Source organism: Thermochaetoides thermophila (genome assembly GCF_000221225.1).
Source record: "Thermochaetoides thermophila DSM 1495 unplaced genomic scaffold scf7180000011806, whole genome shotgun sequence".
In the NCBI taxonomy this organism is placed as follows: Eukaryota; Fungi; Ascomycota; class Sordariomycetes; order Sordariales; family Chaetomiaceae; genus Thermochaetoides; species Thermochaetoides thermophila.
The window spans coordinates 2,513,299-2,530,739 of record NW_006383023.1 but is presented as its reverse complement, the minus strand read 5'-3'; the positions used below and the strand labels follow the sequence as shown (position 1 = coordinate 2,530,739).

At 54.5% G+C, this 17,441-nt stretch overlaps 8 protein-coding genes across 8 annotated transcripts; 4 read left to right on the top strand and 4 right to left on the bottom strand.

Annotated features, from left to right (window-relative positions):
• Positions 1-26: 26 nt before the first annotated feature.
• Positions 27-380, bottom strand: CTHT_0007070 (uncharacterized protein; the record flags this gene model as incomplete). Its single annotated transcript, XM_006691175.1, has 2 exons — positions 27-265; positions 350-380. The coding sequence occupies 2 exons, from the start codon at positions 378-380 to the stop codon at positions 27-29; spliced, it is 270 nt and encodes an 89-aa protein (XP_006691238.1).
• Positions 381-883: 503 nt separating this feature from the next.
• Positions 884-2,234, top strand: CTHT_0007060 (endodeoxyribonuclease-like protein; the record flags this gene model as incomplete). Its single annotated transcript, XM_006691174.1, has 3 exons — positions 884-973; positions 1,033-1,210; positions 1,264-2,234. 3 exons carry the CDS (start codon positions 884-886, stop codon positions 2,232-2,234), a joined length of 1,239 nt encoding a protein of 412 aa, XP_006691237.1.
• A 152-nt stretch (positions 2,235-2,386) lies between these two features.
• CTHT_0007050 (uncharacterized protein) lies at positions 2,387-3,880 on the bottom strand (the record flags this gene model as incomplete). The annotated part of the gene is made up of 1 exon (XM_006691173.1): positions 2,387-3,880. One exon carries the CDS (start codon positions 3,878-3,880, stop codon positions 2,387-2,389), a length of 1,494 nt encoding a protein of 497 aa, XP_006691236.1.
• Positions 3,881-5,947: 2,067 nt separating this feature from the next.
• On the top strand, positions 5,948-6,507 carry CTHT_0007040 (uncharacterized protein; the record flags this gene model as incomplete). Its single annotated transcript, XM_006691172.1, has 2 exons — positions 5,948-6,233; positions 6,332-6,507. 2 exons carry the CDS (start codon positions 5,948-5,950, stop codon positions 6,505-6,507), a joined length of 462 nt encoding a protein of 153 aa, XP_006691235.1.
• A 723-nt stretch (positions 6,508-7,230) lies between these two features.
• On the top strand, positions 7,231-8,022 carry CTHT_0007030 (uncharacterized protein; the record flags this gene model as incomplete). Its single annotated transcript, XM_006691171.1, has 1 exon — positions 7,231-8,022. One exon carries the CDS (start codon positions 7,231-7,233, stop codon positions 8,020-8,022), a length of 792 nt encoding a protein of 263 aa, XP_006691234.1.
• Positions 8,023-8,980: 958 nt separating this feature from the next.
• Positions 8,981-9,685, bottom strand: CTHT_0007020 (uncharacterized protein; the record flags this gene model as incomplete). Its single annotated transcript, XM_006691170.1, has 1 exon — positions 8,981-9,685. One exon carries the CDS (start codon positions 9,683-9,685, stop codon positions 8,981-8,983), a length of 705 nt encoding a protein of 234 aa, XP_006691233.1.
• Positions 9,686-12,165: 2,480 nt separating this feature from the next.
• On the bottom strand, positions 12,166-14,103 carry CTHT_0007010 (transferase-like protein; the record flags this gene model as incomplete). Its single annotated transcript, XM_006691169.1, has 8 exons — positions 12,166-12,229; positions 12,281-12,715; positions 12,777-12,895; positions 12,954-13,211; positions 13,271-13,302; positions 13,353-13,631; positions 13,715-13,927; positions 13,995-14,103. 8 exons carry the CDS (start codon positions 14,101-14,103, stop codon positions 12,166-12,168), a joined length of 1,509 nt encoding a protein of 502 aa, XP_006691232.1.
• Positions 14,104-16,319: 2,216 nt separating this feature from the next.
• On the top strand, positions 16,320-17,339 carry CTHT_0007000 (von willebrand factor (vWF) type A domain-containing protein; the record flags this gene model as incomplete). Its single annotated transcript, XM_006691168.1, has 1 exon — positions 16,320-17,339. The coding sequence occupies one exon, from the start codon at positions 16,320-16,322 to the stop codon at positions 17,337-17,339; it is 1,020 nt and encodes a 339-aa protein (XP_006691231.1).
• Between the last annotated feature and the right edge of the window lie 102 nt (positions 17,340-17,441).

Below are 17,441 nucleotides of genomic sequence, written 5' to 3'. Positions count from 1 at the left end.
TGGGTATCCAGAAAATAGACGAGTGTTCAGCTGCTCTGGGTGTCGTCTAAGTCTAGCTCCAACTCCAGATAGCCCGTATCGGCCTGGAGGAAGAGATGACGCGTGATGGAGGGGAAGGATGAGATGGAGGTCTTGAGGAGGAGAGGAGGAGAGGAGGGAGGAAGCAGCGAGCCGCAGACCCTGTGCAGAGAGTCTTTTAAGCTGGGGGCGCTGTGGACCGCGTCGACGCGCCAAAATTCTGGCGGCACGCGTCGAGATGCCCCGCCTATTAAACAACATACATACGCTTGGGCCACATGCTCCGCCAAGGCCCACCCTTTCGGACTCTTCACTGGCCTTGGCTGCTTACCTAAGAGCCAATTATCTGGGTGAACAAACATTGTTGGACGAGTGAATCGAATTGTTGATCTATCTCATTTATTCTACACCTGTGCTGGGCAGCGAATACAGCGTCGACACGCGGTCAATACCCACTGATGGTGCATGCGTCTCCCGTATCGCCCACTTACATAATCAGCAAGGAGAGTGGGGCTACGGCGTTGGATGCCAAGAAGACCCCTGGCCCAGTTCGCGTCTGCAAGGGTTCAGGGCGGAGCGCACAGTGCCACAGTGCCAGGGCCCAAGGCTGATGTGAGGACGGCCGTTTCACAAACGCAGCATCTTCACTTGAGGGCCAACTACATATGAAAGGGTGAGTGACAGGAGTGAGTCAGGCTGTTGGCGATGCCGGAGCGTATCTTATAAAACGGCAGAATAGTGACGGGCGGCTATGAAACGTCCATTCCCACTGCAAGCCATTTCTCGACTTGCATTGGCCTCACTCGCGGTTCCGGCCACATCAGCCCCTCTTCACCTGAGACCACTCACAACTACAACATTCAAAATGGCAGAGACAAGTCAAACCGTTTCAGAGAGCGCCAGTCAGGCTGATCTTGCCCCTTCCCTTCCTGCTTACAGGCCTAGATACATTGATGTGAGCCCCTCTCAGTATGTCTCTCGCTTTAGTTTCTCTCCCCTCACTAATCGGTCCAGATCGGCATCAACCTTGCCGACCCCATCTTCCGTGGCCGCTACCACGGCAAGCAAAAACACCCCGACGACCTCAAGGGCGTAGTAGACCGCGCCATCGAGGTCGGATGCACAAAGCTCATCGTGACGGGCTCATCTTTCAAGAGCACACGGGATGCCCTGAAGCTCTGCAGGGAGTTTCGTACGTCCTGCCCCTGGATCTCCTTCTAAACATCATCATATTGACCTCCCCAGCCGGCACCGTTTACGCCACAGCCGGCATCCACCCCTGCAGCAGCTCGATCTTCAGCCGCGGCCACCACAAGCACCACGACGAGAGCGAGTCGGAAGGCGAAGCCGAGCACACGCCCCAATGCGACCCAGACCCGACCAAACCCATCCAAGACGGCAGCGACGGCGGCGTGTGCCAGGAACGCAGCGAACGCATCATTGCCGACCTGACCACCCTCATTAACGAGTCTCGCGCCAACAACCCGGGCGACCTTGTCGCCTTCGGCGAATTCGGCCTCGACTATGACCGTCTGCATTACTGCTCCAAGGAGGTGCAACTCCATTCCTTCCGAGTTCAACTCCAGCTCGCGGCATCACTTTCTCCCCAGCTACCGCTTTTCCTTCACTCCCGCGCCGCACACGCTGATTTTGTTCGCTTACTGAAGGAGGCCTTTGGCGAGAAGCTCGAGAAACTTGAGAAAGGCGGCGTGGTGCACAGTTTCACGGGCACAGTTGAGGAAATGAAGGAGCTGATGGACCTAGGGCTATACATCGGTATCAATGGGTGCAGCTTCAAGACGGCAGAGAACTGTGCTGTGGTGAAGGAGGTCGCGCTGGACCGGTTAATGATTGAGACGGACGGGCCGTGGTGTGAGGTTAGGCCTAGTCATGAGGGGTGGAAGTATCTGGTTGAGTGGGAGAAGACGGCTGCTGCTGCTACTCCTTGTGGAGCGGCGACTACGCAGGCAGTTGAGCCTGAAAAGCAGAAGCAACAGGGGAAGAAAAATCAAAAGAAGGAGCCTGAAGTTCCGGAGAGGTTTAAGACGGTTAAGAAGGAGAAGTGGGAGGAGGGTGCTATGGTCAAGGGGCGCAATGAGCCATGCATGATTGAACGTGTGGCGAAAATTATTGCTGCCATTAAGGGGGTGTCGTTAGAGGAGGTTTGCGAAGCGTCGTGGGCGAATACGGTCAAGGTGTTTGGACTGAAGGAGTAATTTTGGACATAGACTCATCTTCATAGAACATGCAGAGAAGTGTGTTTGATAGATGTTGCCTTTAAAAATTCTCATTTCATTCCAATCAATACCCGGGGTATATCATTACAAGTCATAATATCTCATGCTTACAGCAGTCACACGCGCCTAGCCTAAACACCTGACCCCTTATGACCCCTTATCCTCCCATGCCTTACTGCCCCGATTGTCACACCCTCCTCACCGGTCATCCATCCTGGCATACGTTCTCCATCTACGATGCCGCATTCGATCAGTTGTCGAATACCAGCAAAGACATGCGGTCCATGGAAAGTAAGCCGCACTTTCGGCCTCCACTCTTCGTTCTCATCCCCGTCGCCTTGAGGGAATGGATCATCAATCACAACATCCACCCTCTCAACGCCCTTCCCATCCCTCATCTTCGCTGTATTCCCAAACCGCGCTTGCGCAACCCTCTTAGCTCTTCTGCGCGCCTCCTCTTCCTGTTCCTCAAGTGGTGCTTTAATCTTTATCCGCTTCTCCCTCCCCTCTCTCTGCTCATCCGCACCCTCGACGTCTTCCGAGTCTGGGGGACTCGGCAGCACCAGGTCTAGCGGCGTTTCCCTTTTTTGGTCGCGTCCTTTCATCTCATCTGCGTACCAGCTCCAGCCGCCACCAGCGAAGTTTGTTCTCCCCGGTCCTCGCCGCTCGACGAGCTCTTCTAGGTTGCGAGTGATTAAACCTGTGGATTGGAGGGTTACACGCTGACGCTGTAGTGGGCGGGAGAGGGCCTTTGGCAGACCCTCGAGGAGCAGGGACACCAAGGACTTTGATTCGCCCACTCCTGGTCCCGGCCCAGGCTTCTGAATTGGATCGACAGTTGTGGCCTGAGGACTAGAGAGGTAGACGTATGGCGCGGCATGAGGGAAGGCAATGTAGATCGTCCGTGACGAATCAAACGTCGTAGCACTCATCCCTCCATGCTGTAGACTAAGCGATGTATTATACGGCGAATCAATAACAAATATCCTCAGCAACAGCACCGGTAGCGTCCGGTGCGGCTCAAACGTATAATGCGCCTTCACATCCGGCAGAACCTGGGCCTGCAGGTTCCTTAGAAAGGTTGAAGGATGAAACCGCGGAATGCTCAATGACTCATTATCTGCCTTCAGCTGTTGTTCCCCATCCTGATCTTGTTGGAGCTTGAGCGGTACAACCTTGTACGCAGCCCAGCGCTGTGATGTCGGGTGGTCATGCATGTACTGTAGGTCGGCCATGGCCAGCTGGTACAGCGTCAGGCCGTGACGCCAGTCGCCGTCTAATATGCGATCGAGTACCTCGCGCTTGGAGCCCTTGCGAGCTTGCAGCGAGATGTAGAGCTCGCGCAGGGCGGCGGGGGAGCGGGCGGGGGGATAGAAATCGTCTGCGAACTCATCGTCTTCGTCGTCTGAAGGCTCATCCTCATCGTAGTAGTCTTCGCCTTGGTATGGTCGGCGCAAGAAGGGCATGGCAAGATGGAGGTTATCCTCATGCAGCCAGTCCAGGACAACAGAGAGGAGGGAGGGGCGTGAGAGTCGGCCCAGGATTTTGTGTACTGCAGGATTGGTTGGGTCGACGCGCAGTGACGACGGCAGGCGCGCCGTCGTGGGAATTGAAAGGCGAGGCATCGTGTCAAAACAAGTCCCTTTGGGGCCTACGACGGCCCATTGTTCGCCTGTGGCGGGCTGTCGTCAATGTCGCTGTGTTGACGCCGCGTCGCGTGTCGTCACTGTTGCTCGCGTCCCCACGTGAAATTTTGGCCATGGCCTTAGCCCTAACCCTTGGATAAATGGCTGTTCCTTAAGCCAACAGAAACCCTAACCCTGAACCCCACAGCCAATGGACGGCAGAGTCCGAGAAGAGTCCAAGCTTTCAGGCCAAGACCGGCTTGGCACCGGGGCAGACCGGGAGACTTGCTGACAAACCCACATTCTGGCATCGGAGGCACGTGTGGGCGGGAGCTGGCTGAACGCTGGGGTCAGTGGTTGGCTCTGTGTAACAAAACCCCACGCCGCGCCCTAAACCCCACTTTTTCTTCCCGCTTCCGCCTGGATCTGGATGCATCAACATGTGAACTTTGACCCGAGATTCCTCCATCCTGCCGACCCCTCACGGCAAGCAGGCTACCGAAAGCAGACGGTGGAGGCTGATGCACGTCATGTTAGGTGCTCTCTGGGGCTCTGAATCAGACTGATGATAAAAGCTCTTCTGGTCATGGTTTTGAAGTGCCGGACGTGAGGTTTCCTGCAGACAGCATTCGAGCGTCTGATTACACTAAAAAAGACTCCACTGTCACAGCCCTGCCACAGCGAAGCGATGTTGCGGTGATGCGCTATGGAACACACTGTGGCCCCGACGTCGGCGTGGGTCTCGCTGCTCGCATTATTGTCTTCCCGTTTTCCCGTCTCGGGTCCAGCCAATTCGTTCGCTGCCACTGAAACACCGAGCGTACAGCGCTATTGGAATCACTGCCAACATGCGCTATTCGACAATCCAACGCCGACGGTCAAGACCGCCGTGATTCCGAGGCCGCGTGGCAAATATGCTTTCAGAGCATGGCTTTCTGGGGCCCACAGAGCGGGTGATGTGTCAAGTGACAACGGTGTCCTTCGGAATTAGAGAAAAAGAGCTTTCTCAGATCTGCCGTGGAGGCAAGATCGAGATGAGCAGGGCAGTTCTTTGTATTCATAGCAGTTGTCCCAAGGTTTAACCTTCCCAACCATGGTGGATAGCAGCCTGGCTTCACTGGAGTGGTCAATTGGTAAAGAAGCGTGGTGATAAAAATGCATCTGCATGATTTAAGCCATCTGATTGGTCAGTAGTCCGCTTCTGCGCGTGGGATTGGCCAGTTCCAGACGGGAGGGCAGAAAGTGGTTTTACCGACGGCGTGGGATCCAGCTCGTTGTGACTAATAGGTACCGCTTTGTAGAGGCCTACCCGCCAGCAAAAAAGTGTCGGCTGCGGGAAGTGCACCAGCGAGCACACCACGCGAGACGGTTCCGATCCCGTAGAGAAGCTTTTGCAACTCCACTAGCTTGGGTGAGTTCGGTGGTAGCTTTAGCGAGGAAAAGGGCTGCTGGCGCTCCCTCATCTGCAGCTGTGTCCCCTCTTCTTGAATGCACCTCACCTGTTGGATTCTTTTCAACAACTCAGCGCCAGCTCGCTCCATCATCACCGTCACGGTGACCATCACCAACCCCTTCCATCGCCAAACACCGACAGCGGCCTTCAACGGCCCTTGCACCTGAACGAGTCCTGCTGAGGCTCTTTGTTTCAGGCCGGCCCCGTTCCTGACTCGCGGTCCAGATTCAGCATCCTAACGGGCCTTCACCGCGCTTTGTCAGGATAACCCCGCCTGAGGTAAAAGAACAGCCGAGTGAAGGCACTTCATCCCCGTCTGGCGGAGTGTCTTTGTCCTTGTGCCTCTCCAGTCCCGTCAAACCCACACAGAGGCCGACATCGCCCAGGGACCGACTCATTTCCATATCTCAGTCTGGCTCCCAAACGCAGACGGAGAGCTATCTCAACACCGAACGCAAGCATCGCCAACAGCATCGACCCCGCGCCCGTGCATCACCAGCTGACCGGTGACTCGACTGAGCGCTCGGGTCGCACCCGTATCGTCAATCGACTTTAGCAGTCAATTTTTTTTAGACGGATCCCCGGGGGAATTTCAAAGGCAGACAATCGCCAAAATGTCGTACGGGCGAGTCAACGTCTCGAACTATCTGCGCAACCTTAACGTCCAGGAGCCGGTGGTTGAGGAGACGTACATCACAGATGAGGACCTTGCCAAGGACCTGGCTCTTTTCACCAATACTCAGTTCTTCGATTTCGACTCTGGTCAGCACACCGACTACCAGGCGCCGCCCGTTAAACCCGAGGTGACAACCACGCAGTCGCCGATTACTGAGGAGAATGTTACGCCTACTGATCCTCTGCTGAGCGATTTCTCCGGCCAGTTCGACTTCAGCTTGCCTGGTGAGTAGTGTTCTGTTGTCATTCTGGAATCCCTCCTCATGTGAAATTTTTTATGATTTCCTCAGATGGCATCTCATGACAGTTACCATATATGCCAGCTGATGTTGTCATTTCCCTTCAATTCACCATCACTCTCATCATATCCCCTATTCCCGTTTCCGTACACTCTCATTGCAACGGCCGCTCGAAGCGAGTGCATCGTCGCGGCACCGGCATTTCACGCAAGACGGCTACATCAAAACTACACGACATGACGGGATCACGGCCAGCGTGAGAGGGTGATTGGCGCAGGCGTCGTCTCGTTATCTCGAATTGGAAACCGGGGCGTGGCCAGGTTGGCATGCTGGACGGCTTGTGCATCTTGCGTGCTTGCGTGCTCGCGTGCTGCAGGCGTGCACACAGCAGACAGCTTGTTGCTCGTTCGTTTGCCCAGCTCAAGGCATCTTTCTCAAAAGCCTTGGTCTTACCCCACACCCGGCCGACAAGAGATACAGACCGTCATGCGCAGTGCTCCATGGTTCTATGGCGCGCTTCTCACCTTCTGGACCGCATCCTGGGCTCCGGGAGGGGAAACGGGAGGGCTGGATTGCAGTTCTTGCTCCAGAAGGCAGGTCTTGCATGCAAAAATGCACCTGGACCCTTGGGGAACCACCACAGGTCATCTTCCGCCCCCCCCCCCCGGCTACCCCCCCGGGGCCCGCCTAAAGAGGAGCTGACAAATGATCGTCGTTGCCGAGTATGGTGTCATTTCTCGTGACCTGGGGCCGATTGCACCATCGACCTTGAAGCAGCAGCAATGCTGCATGGCGACATCGCGGCCCGCGCCAGCAAGTCTGGATATCTGCCGGGCCTCTCGCCGTCCTCTATTTTTTAGTGGTCTTATCGTCGGCGGCGACGCCTGCTTCTAGACCAGACTTGTCAATTGTTATCGTTGTCGTCTTCTCCCAAGAGTGTTCCACTCTTCGTCGTTGTCGTTCCCGCCGCTGACCATGGCACAATGGCTCCAGGCGACTTTGGCTTCGGCGACTTCAGCAGCACTTACACCTCGCCCACCATCCCAGCGTTCCCCGACCCGCTAGGGAACCACCATCATCCTCACCACCCGCTGCAGCCTTTGCAGCCCAATCCCCAGACTGCTCCGGCCTATCCTGCCCCTCCTGCCGTTTCCCAAGCCGCCCATGCCCACCACACCGGCACCTACGTGCCCCCTCCGGGCCCTGGGATAACCGCCCCGACCCCGGCCCCGACGACCCACACCCGCTCGGGCAGCATGGTTGGTGAGAAACGCAAGGTCCCGCACGAGGCTGCCGTGGCCGTCCAGCAGGCTGCCGCCGCGAACGGCCGGGTCCTCACCTTTGACGAGGCGGCTCGCCTGGCCGCCGAGGAGGACAAGCGCCGGCGCAACACGGCCGCGTCGGCGCGCTTCCGCATCAAGAAAAAGCAGCGGGAGCAGGCGCTCGAGCGCACGGCCAAGGAGATGGGCGAGAAGGTCACCATCCTGGAGGGCCGCATCTCGGCTCTGGAGACGGAGAACCGCTGGCTCAAGAGCTTGGTTACGGAGAAGCATGGTGGTCGTGATGATATCCTGGAAAAATTGCTGAAGGAGTTCGCGGCGGCAGAAAAGAAAGAGAAGGAGGAGAAGGAGAAGAGGGAGAAGGAGGGCAGTGAAACGAACGGGGTTAAGAAAGAGGAGAAGAAGGAGGGCTCGGAGGAGGTCAAAGACAGCATTACCGCTGCTACTACTGCAAAGGACAAGAGCTCGTCTCCGGCTGCAGCAGCGAAGAACTAAGCGATGAAGGTCAAAGGAGATGAGATACGCTTACTGAACTGGTATGAAACCGGGCTTATCATTTTTCAAAGTCAAGGAGCGGACTACGGTATGGGATGGTTGGGAGATACCTGATTATGATTAGGTTTCAAAAAAATGGAGGAACGTTAGTCCGGGATTTTTTTTTCGTCTCCTCAATTATGATATTATGGCTCGAAATGTAGGGGGGCTTGGGAAAGATATATTAGGAGGATTAAAATACAGGTCGGACAGGCCGGGTATATTCCTCCATTTTCTTGCGTTCAGTTTCCTCTATCGGTTTTTTTGGGTCTCGTTTCTTTTTTGTCCAATTCAATGTCATGATCTATATCTCGTCTCATCATCTCTTGATATCATTGATCATCATTTTTGGGGCGTTGAACCGGTTGTGTGAATTTAACCTGGGTGGAGGGGGTCGATCAGGTCCGGCGCGGTGGTGGGGCTCCGGGGTTAGGGGATGGCCATCAGGGGGGTTGGTTCTTGGAGAACTGATGTGTGTGTGTGTGTTTGATGCTGATTATCGATCAGTTTATGTGTTGATGAATGGCAGTCATATATATCCCCCAGATCTCGCTTTTCGTGATGTTGACAGATGGCTCTTTTTTTAACTATGGGTGGACGGTGGGGAACCTGGGGGGTTATATCAAGAAGGCCTGATATTGTGAATGATCTGGTGCCGGGGTGCTCCTGAGACGAGAATCACGGTCTGATGGCATGGTTTGCCTAGTAGGACCTGGAGCAGGGATGGATGGTTAAGCTGAAAGGAGATGTATTGTGTATATGCTTTGAGCGGATAGGTATCTGATTCTCCGTCTAATGCCGACCTGACCTGGCCTGGCTAGGTACATGCTGTTGCTCCTGTATGCTTCTGTACAATATCAAAACGCCTACCAGTATCCTGACCCGAGTCTTTTCTCTATCCTTTCCCCCTCCAAATGCATCACTCCTGCTTAACCTCCTCCTTCTTCCCCTGGACCTCTCCGTAGTTATTTTCCTCCCCCTTATAATCCGCCGGCCTTCCAGCCCGCAAATTCGCCAGCCGCAGCTGGTTCCGCTTGCACAAAATCCGCAGCGTATTTGCCCGCTCAATCTCTGTCATCTCGGGCCAGTTTGCGATACGCGACACCGTCCCGTCCCGACCTACCACCATCGGCCCTAGGTTGTCCAGCGCCACTGCTTGCCCGTTCACCATCACTGTGCGCATCCCGTTGCCGCTGTCGGTGTCTTCACCCGGCGGAGGGGGCGCTGGCAGGGCCGGGAGGGCTCTGGGAGCGTCGGGGTTGGTCGTTTGTTCGCCATCGGCAGTAGCCTCGACATTGGTGGTGGTTGTGGTGGTGGCTTCCTCAGCGGCGTCCTGCACCGATGGTGCGTGTCCTGGCACAGTTGACGTGCTTGCGGGGCTGGTCGCCTCCGTTCCCAAGTTGCTGGTGCTGCTGAACGTCATAATTTGGTGGTGGATGCGGGGGCAGGTCGCGGTAGTATTGGGTGTTAGGCGCGGAGTTAACGGTGAAAAGAGGGTTGTCGCCGCTGTTGAAACTGTCGAGAGTGCTGCTGCGGGTGTGATAATGCGCGGGAGGAGGATGCTGCTTGTGCCGAGGAGAGTTGTCGTAAGTGTTGTCACTGTCGTTGGAATGCGGATGGGCATGGATATGGATTGGTGCGACCTATTGGGTCGTCTTCGCGGGCGGGCGCAGAATGTATCTGCCTGCCTGCCTGCCTGCTGGTTCCTTCTTTTAGATTTGATAAAGTGAGGGGTTGCGATATACTGCGGGGTTGGTGGCTCTGATTTGCTGGGTTGTGCGAGCCGTCAGTGGTTCACTCCCTCTTCTGGCAACTTCTCGATAGAGATGTGCTGGGTGGTGTCGATGTGACAGATGGGTGCCGTGGTGCTTTTACAGGGTGTTGAAGCCCAATATCAGGCTTAGAGATGGTCACTGGAGTGTATTTGGGGAGAGGAAAGTCAATGTGTGATCACATAAGTCAATTGCGAGATATACAGTGTATGGCAGCCGTTTTCTCGTGCCCAACGTGATCGTTGGCGGGAACTGGAAACGTCTAGAAGTTCCTCGCGATTGCGCCCCTCCGAGCGACGGTGAGCTCGGTGAGAGTACTTCACCGAGAGCTTCACCTTGGCAGAGCTCAGCCGGGCGCCAAGCTTCCCCCGGGTGCCAAGGTTCGACTTGTGGATCTTCTCTTGGCACCTGGGACAAACGATCACGGACGTCACAAGAATGGGAATCTCCGTTGTCCATCATCAGGGCAGCATTGCATCAACTTCCAAAACATCTCAACGGACCTTCGTCTAGCTCTCGGGTGCTCGACCCGAAAGGCTAGCCACGTCCCAACGGCCACGTTTTGAAGCCAGTCTCAAAACTAACGACTAAACCCAAGCCTTTTTGCTGCAATGGTAATGCATAGTTCTCTGCGCCGATGACAACCGAAACCTAACCTGATCACGCAATGCGCGGGCCGACAGGCGTCACCGGGCCTTTGTCCTCGTCCCCAGGCCTCAACGGGTACGCCTCTTCAGTCCGCCACTTTCATTGACCAATAGCTATGAATGTTTTTTCAACGTTGATGAAGTGGATGGCTGCCCTTTCGATCTCAACATCTTCCCCATGCATCTACCGTCCATCGGTGTGCTCTGGTCAGCAGCTGGGCTCTTCTTGCATATCAACGGCATAACAGTAGCGTAGGGGCAAAATATTCGGCCTTGCTGCCTGCAACATATCTATTCCATTTGATGGACCACGGACGGGTGAGCGAACTATCCGGCCCGGGCCCAGTCTGACCCTTCTGTTAAGGCCTAAAATAAAACAGCCACCCACGTCCCCCACGAACGCCCAGGGGCTCCTGGGGCATCTTCTACGTAAAAGAAACCCGGGAAAAACACCCTGTGCGAGCACGTGCTGTCGCAACGGTGCAATTCTGCATGAGATTGTTTATGAAATGGCCGCTAACTCATCAGATCCATTCTTTTGCCGCTGGGCTGGGCTGGGCTAGGCATTCACGTTCTCAGCTCACGCGGGCGTCGTGCCTGTGGGCTGTGTTGGATGTCAGATCGGTCCCTCCGTGAGGCAGGAATCTCAGCTGAAGGGGAAGCCAGGCTACTTGAGCAGGTACCTGAACCTGAGTTCCAACAGCCGAGGTCGATGGATACTGTTCAGAACCGTGAGCGTGAGGCGTGGGGGTTGGGGTAGCAGCTGGGTAAATGTTCAGGACGAGGTACATGGAGGTACCTCACTATCTTTTTGCGTGAAAGCGCGAGCCTTCGGAGAGGAGGATCCTTGGGCCCGGTCTTATGCCCGGTCTTGTGCCGCGGTTTAATGGTGTTTTTATTTATGATTATTATAAGTCTGTTACCTTCTCGCCGATGTAAGAGTGGTGGTTTGCTCTTCTCCGCGGAGTGCTTTGTTGGATGTGAGGCTGGTTTGGCATCGGATAACGGTCTTCCCGACGCCCTTTGAGGACATATTGGCTTAGGGTATCGCTTTCAGATGAGGACATTGGATATTTGAAAGGGCGCGCGAGTTCTCGACCCGATCCAAAACTTTTCGTTGTGTTGTGGTGTTGCACGCTTCTTCCCAGTTGGTCTTCCAAGTTGCTGCGCTGACGCAAGTGTTTCATGCAGGCCACTGCTTGGTATCATTGAGACCATTGCTAAAGTTCCATTCTCACAATTCGCTCTTGCTGCATGAGAGACTCCCGGAAGCTCTGTATCGGATTGTAGTAGAGTTCATGGACGACCACCGTACACAGAAACTGTCCTTCATGTAAGCTCACGCATTTTGAGCAGATAAAACCCATGCCTCAACGTCTGCTCATTAACGGCAGTTCCAGGTGCCCGGGTAGTGAATAACTTCCCTTAATTCAGTCCCTAACAGGCCAAGGTGACTCTAAAGTGGAAGCCAAATCTCTATCTCACCATGACTGGTTGGGTCTTGGAATATCACACAAAACACACGGAGAAAGATATATATAGTCAATGATGAGAAAAGTTATGGTTCATTGTGCTTTATTACCATTACCAGATGCATCCCTCCCTAGTAGTTTCCTGTAGGATCTATCGATCTTTTGCCAGTGGCATGTAACGATTGATGTGCTGGTCAAGAGGGCAGCCAAGAGCTAGTTTTGAGTCTGCTGGTTCGCCTGGGTCTGACCTCTAAGCTTCTTCTCCATGTTGCGGAACCTACATACTGGTTAACATCATCCACGGCAGGGAGAAGTCACCGCAACTTACTTATTAACAACACTCTCAATCCCATCACACCCCCTCTTCAGCACCTCCATCTTCGGCCCGTATGAAACCCTCACAAAGTGATGGCACGGACTATCAAATAAATCCCTTCTCCTCGACGGGTTCAAGTCGAAGAAAATCCCCGGCACGACAATAACCTTCTCCTCCAAACAAGCCTGGAAGAAGTTCAGGCCGTCCGAGATCGGCGCAGGCAAGCCTTCCAGGTTCAGCCACAAGTAGAAGGTTGAGTCTGGCACATAGCGGATCGAGAAGCCCATGGCGCGCAAGCGGGCCACGACATAGTCGCGCTTCTCGCGGAAGTGTTTTTGCAGCGCGGCCATCTCTTGCTTGACCAAGGAGGGCTCGAGCATGGGAATCGCGGCTTCTTGGAAGGGCACGTTAGTGCCGCCGTCGAGGTAGCTTCCGCAGGAGCCGATGCTGTTGGTTCACTGGTTAGAGGGCAGTTTCGAAAAAGGGGAGAGAGGATAAAGGGGCGTACGCCTTGATGAAGTCCTTTGGGCCGAGGATCCAGGCAACGCGCCAGCCGGGAAGGCGGAAGGTCTTGGTCAGGCCGTCGAGGATGAGGACGTCGTCCTTATCAACGTCTTCGATATTCTCCTATTGTTGGGGTCAGATCCATCCGTTTTCCATTGCTGTCACTAATAGTGGGACTTACCGCCGCGCTGATAGTCGACCCATCACAATCAGTGGTGTAATTATAACCTGAATAGAACTCGTCGCAAATCAGAGTCGCGCGGTCACGACAAATATTTTGGATCTCGGCCAGCTCCGGGTTGGTCACAACGCGGCCGGTCGGGTTACGCGGGTTCGAGGTCAGGATGACGCCTGTGCCGCGGGAGATTTCCTCGGCGATCTTGTCCGGATGGATGTGGTAGCCGTCTTCTTCGGAGAGAGGGACGGGGATGGCGGCGAACTTTGCTAATGTTAGCCCGGGCTGTGAAAGGAAGGGTGGGGGGAAAGGGAGGTACGTACGTTCTTGAACAGTGAGAGCATTTCATTGTAGGCTGGATGGTCAGTAGTATCCTCTCTGCTTATGCTACGCAGCGCCACATACCAGTGTAATCGGGGATGAAGAAGCCAACGTATGTATTGCCCAACACAGCAGCAATGCGTATCAGACCGGCACGGCCGCCAGGCACGATGCAGACGTTCTCCCAGGTGTACTGGCTGGGCTTGCCCTTGCGGTGCATCTCGTTGTAGAGGCGAGCCACTGCCTCGCGGAGAGGCTTGATACCGGCGGTAGGGCCATACTCGCGGCTGGCGGTGCTAATATCGATGGACTTGGGGCGCGGGAAGCAGCCTTCGATTTCGTCATCGACCTCGGGGGCACCCTCTGAACAGGGTGTTAGTTTGCGTTAACATTGGTACCAATATTTGGACACAATGGCGTCCACGCAGAAGCAGGGGCGCACGTACGGCCAAGGTTCGCCCACTTCTCGGGTTCATCGAGGAAACCGTGTTCGGCAGCTTGCTCGGTGCACCAAACAACGCCGGTAGACGAGCGGGTGGGATCGAGGCCGGCATGGGGGAGGTGACTATCAATGTTAGCAAAGCTCCCTATCTCGACACTAGCACTGAGATTCATAATACCCTTCATGAGCAGCACGGAAGTCTCGATGGGCCTGGCTACTGGATTCTGAGACGGGTGAGTATGCAATGATCTCAACAAGCCGATTCTTGTTGACTTGTCTCGTACCAGTATAGCCCGGCTCGCCCAGGGAGAAGCGGCGGGCAGGCCGGGGTAGGCCGGTATTCCGGTTGATACTGAACTTGCGATTACGTCGGAAGGCTAGATGGTCGTCCATGGTGGTGAGCTACGCAATGAGCGCACTTCGCGGGTCGTCAAGCAGAGGAAAAACTAGAACTGGAGAAATTGCGAGGGCTTTGAGTGCAAAAGAAACTGCTTAGACTCGAAGCTGACAAGAAAGGTGGCACACGCAGTATGAAACGGCGTTTTATTTGGTCTTTTACTGGCTGCAGGTCATCGAGCTCGACCAACAGGAGCGAGCCACAGGCTCAACTTATAAGTCCCAATACCACACATTCCTCGGTCCGCTATTACGTGGTTCTGTTCCTGAGGCCGCTTCGCATCCGGCAAGTTTGGCCAGAGTTGGCGGTCTGAGATACGGCCACATGATCGCTTGGATCTTGAATAACATTGGATGAAGGGGGGTTCATCGGGGATCGCCTTGTGTTGTTCGGTGCTTGGACTGTCTTAAGACTCGAAACATATATGCTGCTTTTCCACGACGATGTTGCGAGGGTTCTTTTTAGGATTTATTCTGGTAACTTGATCACATTAACATTGATGTGATCATAATTTTAGAGCGCCATCACAGGACACTCGTCCTATTTAGTAGTCCATTGCTCTCCAAGACAGCTTGCCCAACATGATGTTAATGGGATTTGGCAGAAGCTGATGTTGTCTAGCACAGTGCGTCAATGTGGATCGAGGGCCCCGCTGTCCACTGGGCTGAAGTGCGGGGCTGACGGGCAGATCTCTTGGCCCAGATCCCCTGCCAAGCACGGAGAGACCCATGAACCTGTCACGTGGCTCGACATCGGCGGCCTGCTGCACTGCCAACTCTGTTCCCTCCATCCTGTAAAAATCGAGACCTCTGCCACGAGGTCGCAGTCTCTTCCTGTTGACTCAGTAATAGAGATTCTAAATAAGCTTTCGAAATATTACATTCTTGACGTTGACCAAGCTTGAATGTCTCTTCCTTTCGTCCCATCATGTTGAGTGCGTGGAATTAAGAAAATTCGAATCAGCGTGGACCTTTTACGCCCCGCCAACTGGCCAAACGCGCCGAGGCAAAAGCGCAACACTATCTCTCTTTAGGATGTCCAGGTTTTTCATCAGAAGTGTGACTGGGTTTCTACGCTTTTTTGAACATAATCATCTTTGAGAATCAGTATAGTCATTGACGAAGTCAGAAAACCGTGGCTCTACAGCTTGAGCCAGTCTTCTACGCCTTTTGTTCAGGGCGTCGGTGAGCTATGCCGCCCACTTCAAGATATCAGGGTATACATCAAACTAGAGCCTACAAAGAGCTGATGGCATTCAGCCAGGGGACTCGCCCAAGATTTCGAGGCTTTGTGCTATCTCAGTTTCGGGCAACATCGAACTTTTCTTTGATCAAGCCTTGAGAACGAAGCTGCCAACGGAAAGGCGCCATCATTCCAATACGAACCGCGCGAACCTCCCACATCTCTAGATGTTAAGGCTATGCATCGCGATTTTCGTCTGTCAGCCTCGAAACCACGGGATCGTGAGTGTTGTTTGTTCTGACAGCTGCACACCCCTACTGACGCCTGTTGGCGGGTGCAAGGCTGACCAATAAGAATACAACGTCATATGGAGGCTTTGCAATCCTCTCCGTCACCAGCCACACAACCCTCCGTGCCATAAAGCCTAACCGCACCGAGAGGCACGGTTCTTGTGCATGGATATGGTGAGCCTTTCGGGGGTGGCTTAGCATGGAAGCGGGCAAACGCGGTGCGCACAAATGCTACTAGGCACAGAGCTATGTACTCGGGCAACATTTTGGCGACATCACTAGCGCAGACGAGATGGATGGGTTGTGGATCACATTGCAAATGCAATCTACCGTGGGCTTAGACGGGGCAAGCTCTTGCCAGTGGTATCGCCAGTGCAGATCCTGAATGCGCATGATGTTGGCTCTGGTATTGGGCCATGATGTCCAGTATAAAGAGGCTGGTGGCCAAGGGGCAAAGTGAGACCCAACACCTGAACCAGTCAGCAGCTCTTTTGAGCAAACAGATGGGTAGTCACGCTTTCCCGTCATTGTTCTCAGGTCCTCTCGATTTCATGCTTTTTTTGCCCTTCCCTAGTGTATGTTGCTCAGGATCCATTATAAACCAACAGTTCCGTGAGAGATTCCCCCGTTCCAGCTGTCTACATCTACGCTTCTGCCCCTGGCTCGACGCTCAGAACTGATAGACCGTCCTTCTTGAACTCCATATCCCAGTGGATCTGCTGTCGGCTGCGAAAACAGAAATGGCTTCCCTCTTTGGATCTCTCAAGAAGAAGATCAAATCCCGGTCTCCGAGCCCAAACCCAGGGGCGCCGGGGTCGCCAACCTTGGGCAGGAAGGGATCCTTCGTTAAGAATAACCCATTTGCCTCTTCATCCCCGCCAACAGCAGAACCGTTCCTAAATCTCCAGGACAACAATGACCCCCCGCCGCCGTCCTACGCGGAGGCAATCGGGCAGGACTCCTCCTCTTCGCCATTCATCTCCCTTCGGTCCGCCTCTCCCGCCCCCTCCATCCGCTCCTACCTGAGCACCTCCGAGGACAAGTACGCCTTCCTCCGCAAATTCGACACCAAATTCCTCATTGATGACTCCGGTTCGATGCAGGGCCGGCGCTGGCAGGAAGTCGCTGGCGTCCTCAGGGCCATCACCCCGATCTGCACGGAGCGCGACGCGGACGGCATCGACGTCTACTTCATCAACCATAATGCCCCCGGCGGGTACAAGAACATCCGGACGCCGGAGCAGGTCGATCAGCTGTTCCGGTCGACGAAGCCGATTGGTGGGACGATGACGGGGTGGAGGATCAACCAGATCTTGCTGCCGGAGGTGGTGAAGTTTGAGGAGGCCGTGCGGACACTCAAGAAGCAGATGAAGAACAAGGATGCCATCATTGATACCACCGAAATTGACGTCAAGCCCGTCAACCTGATCGTCATCACAGACGGGGAGGCGCAGGACGACGTGGAGTCGTACATCAAGGCGCTTGCGCAAAGGCTGGACAATGTCTCGGCGCCCGCGTGGCAGATTGGCATCCAATTCTTCCAGGTCGGTGACGATGCCAAAGCCGACGCGGCTCTAAGGCAGTTGGACGATGGACTGACTGGTGTGAGGGATATGGTTGATAAAGTGTCGTGGACGGATAGGGAGGGCTCCGAGAAGACGCTTTCTGCCGATGGTATTCTCAAGACCGTGTTGGGGGCTGTGCATAGGCGGTTGGATAGGATGGAGGTTGAGAGTTCTAGAAGGTATCTTAGACCGTAGTAGAGCGGGGATTTTCGATTGTTTCAGCGTGTTAGCCTTTTCTTTTCTTTTTTTTTTCTTTTCTTTTTTTCTTTTCTTTTTTTTCGCGGGCTTTTGAGTGAG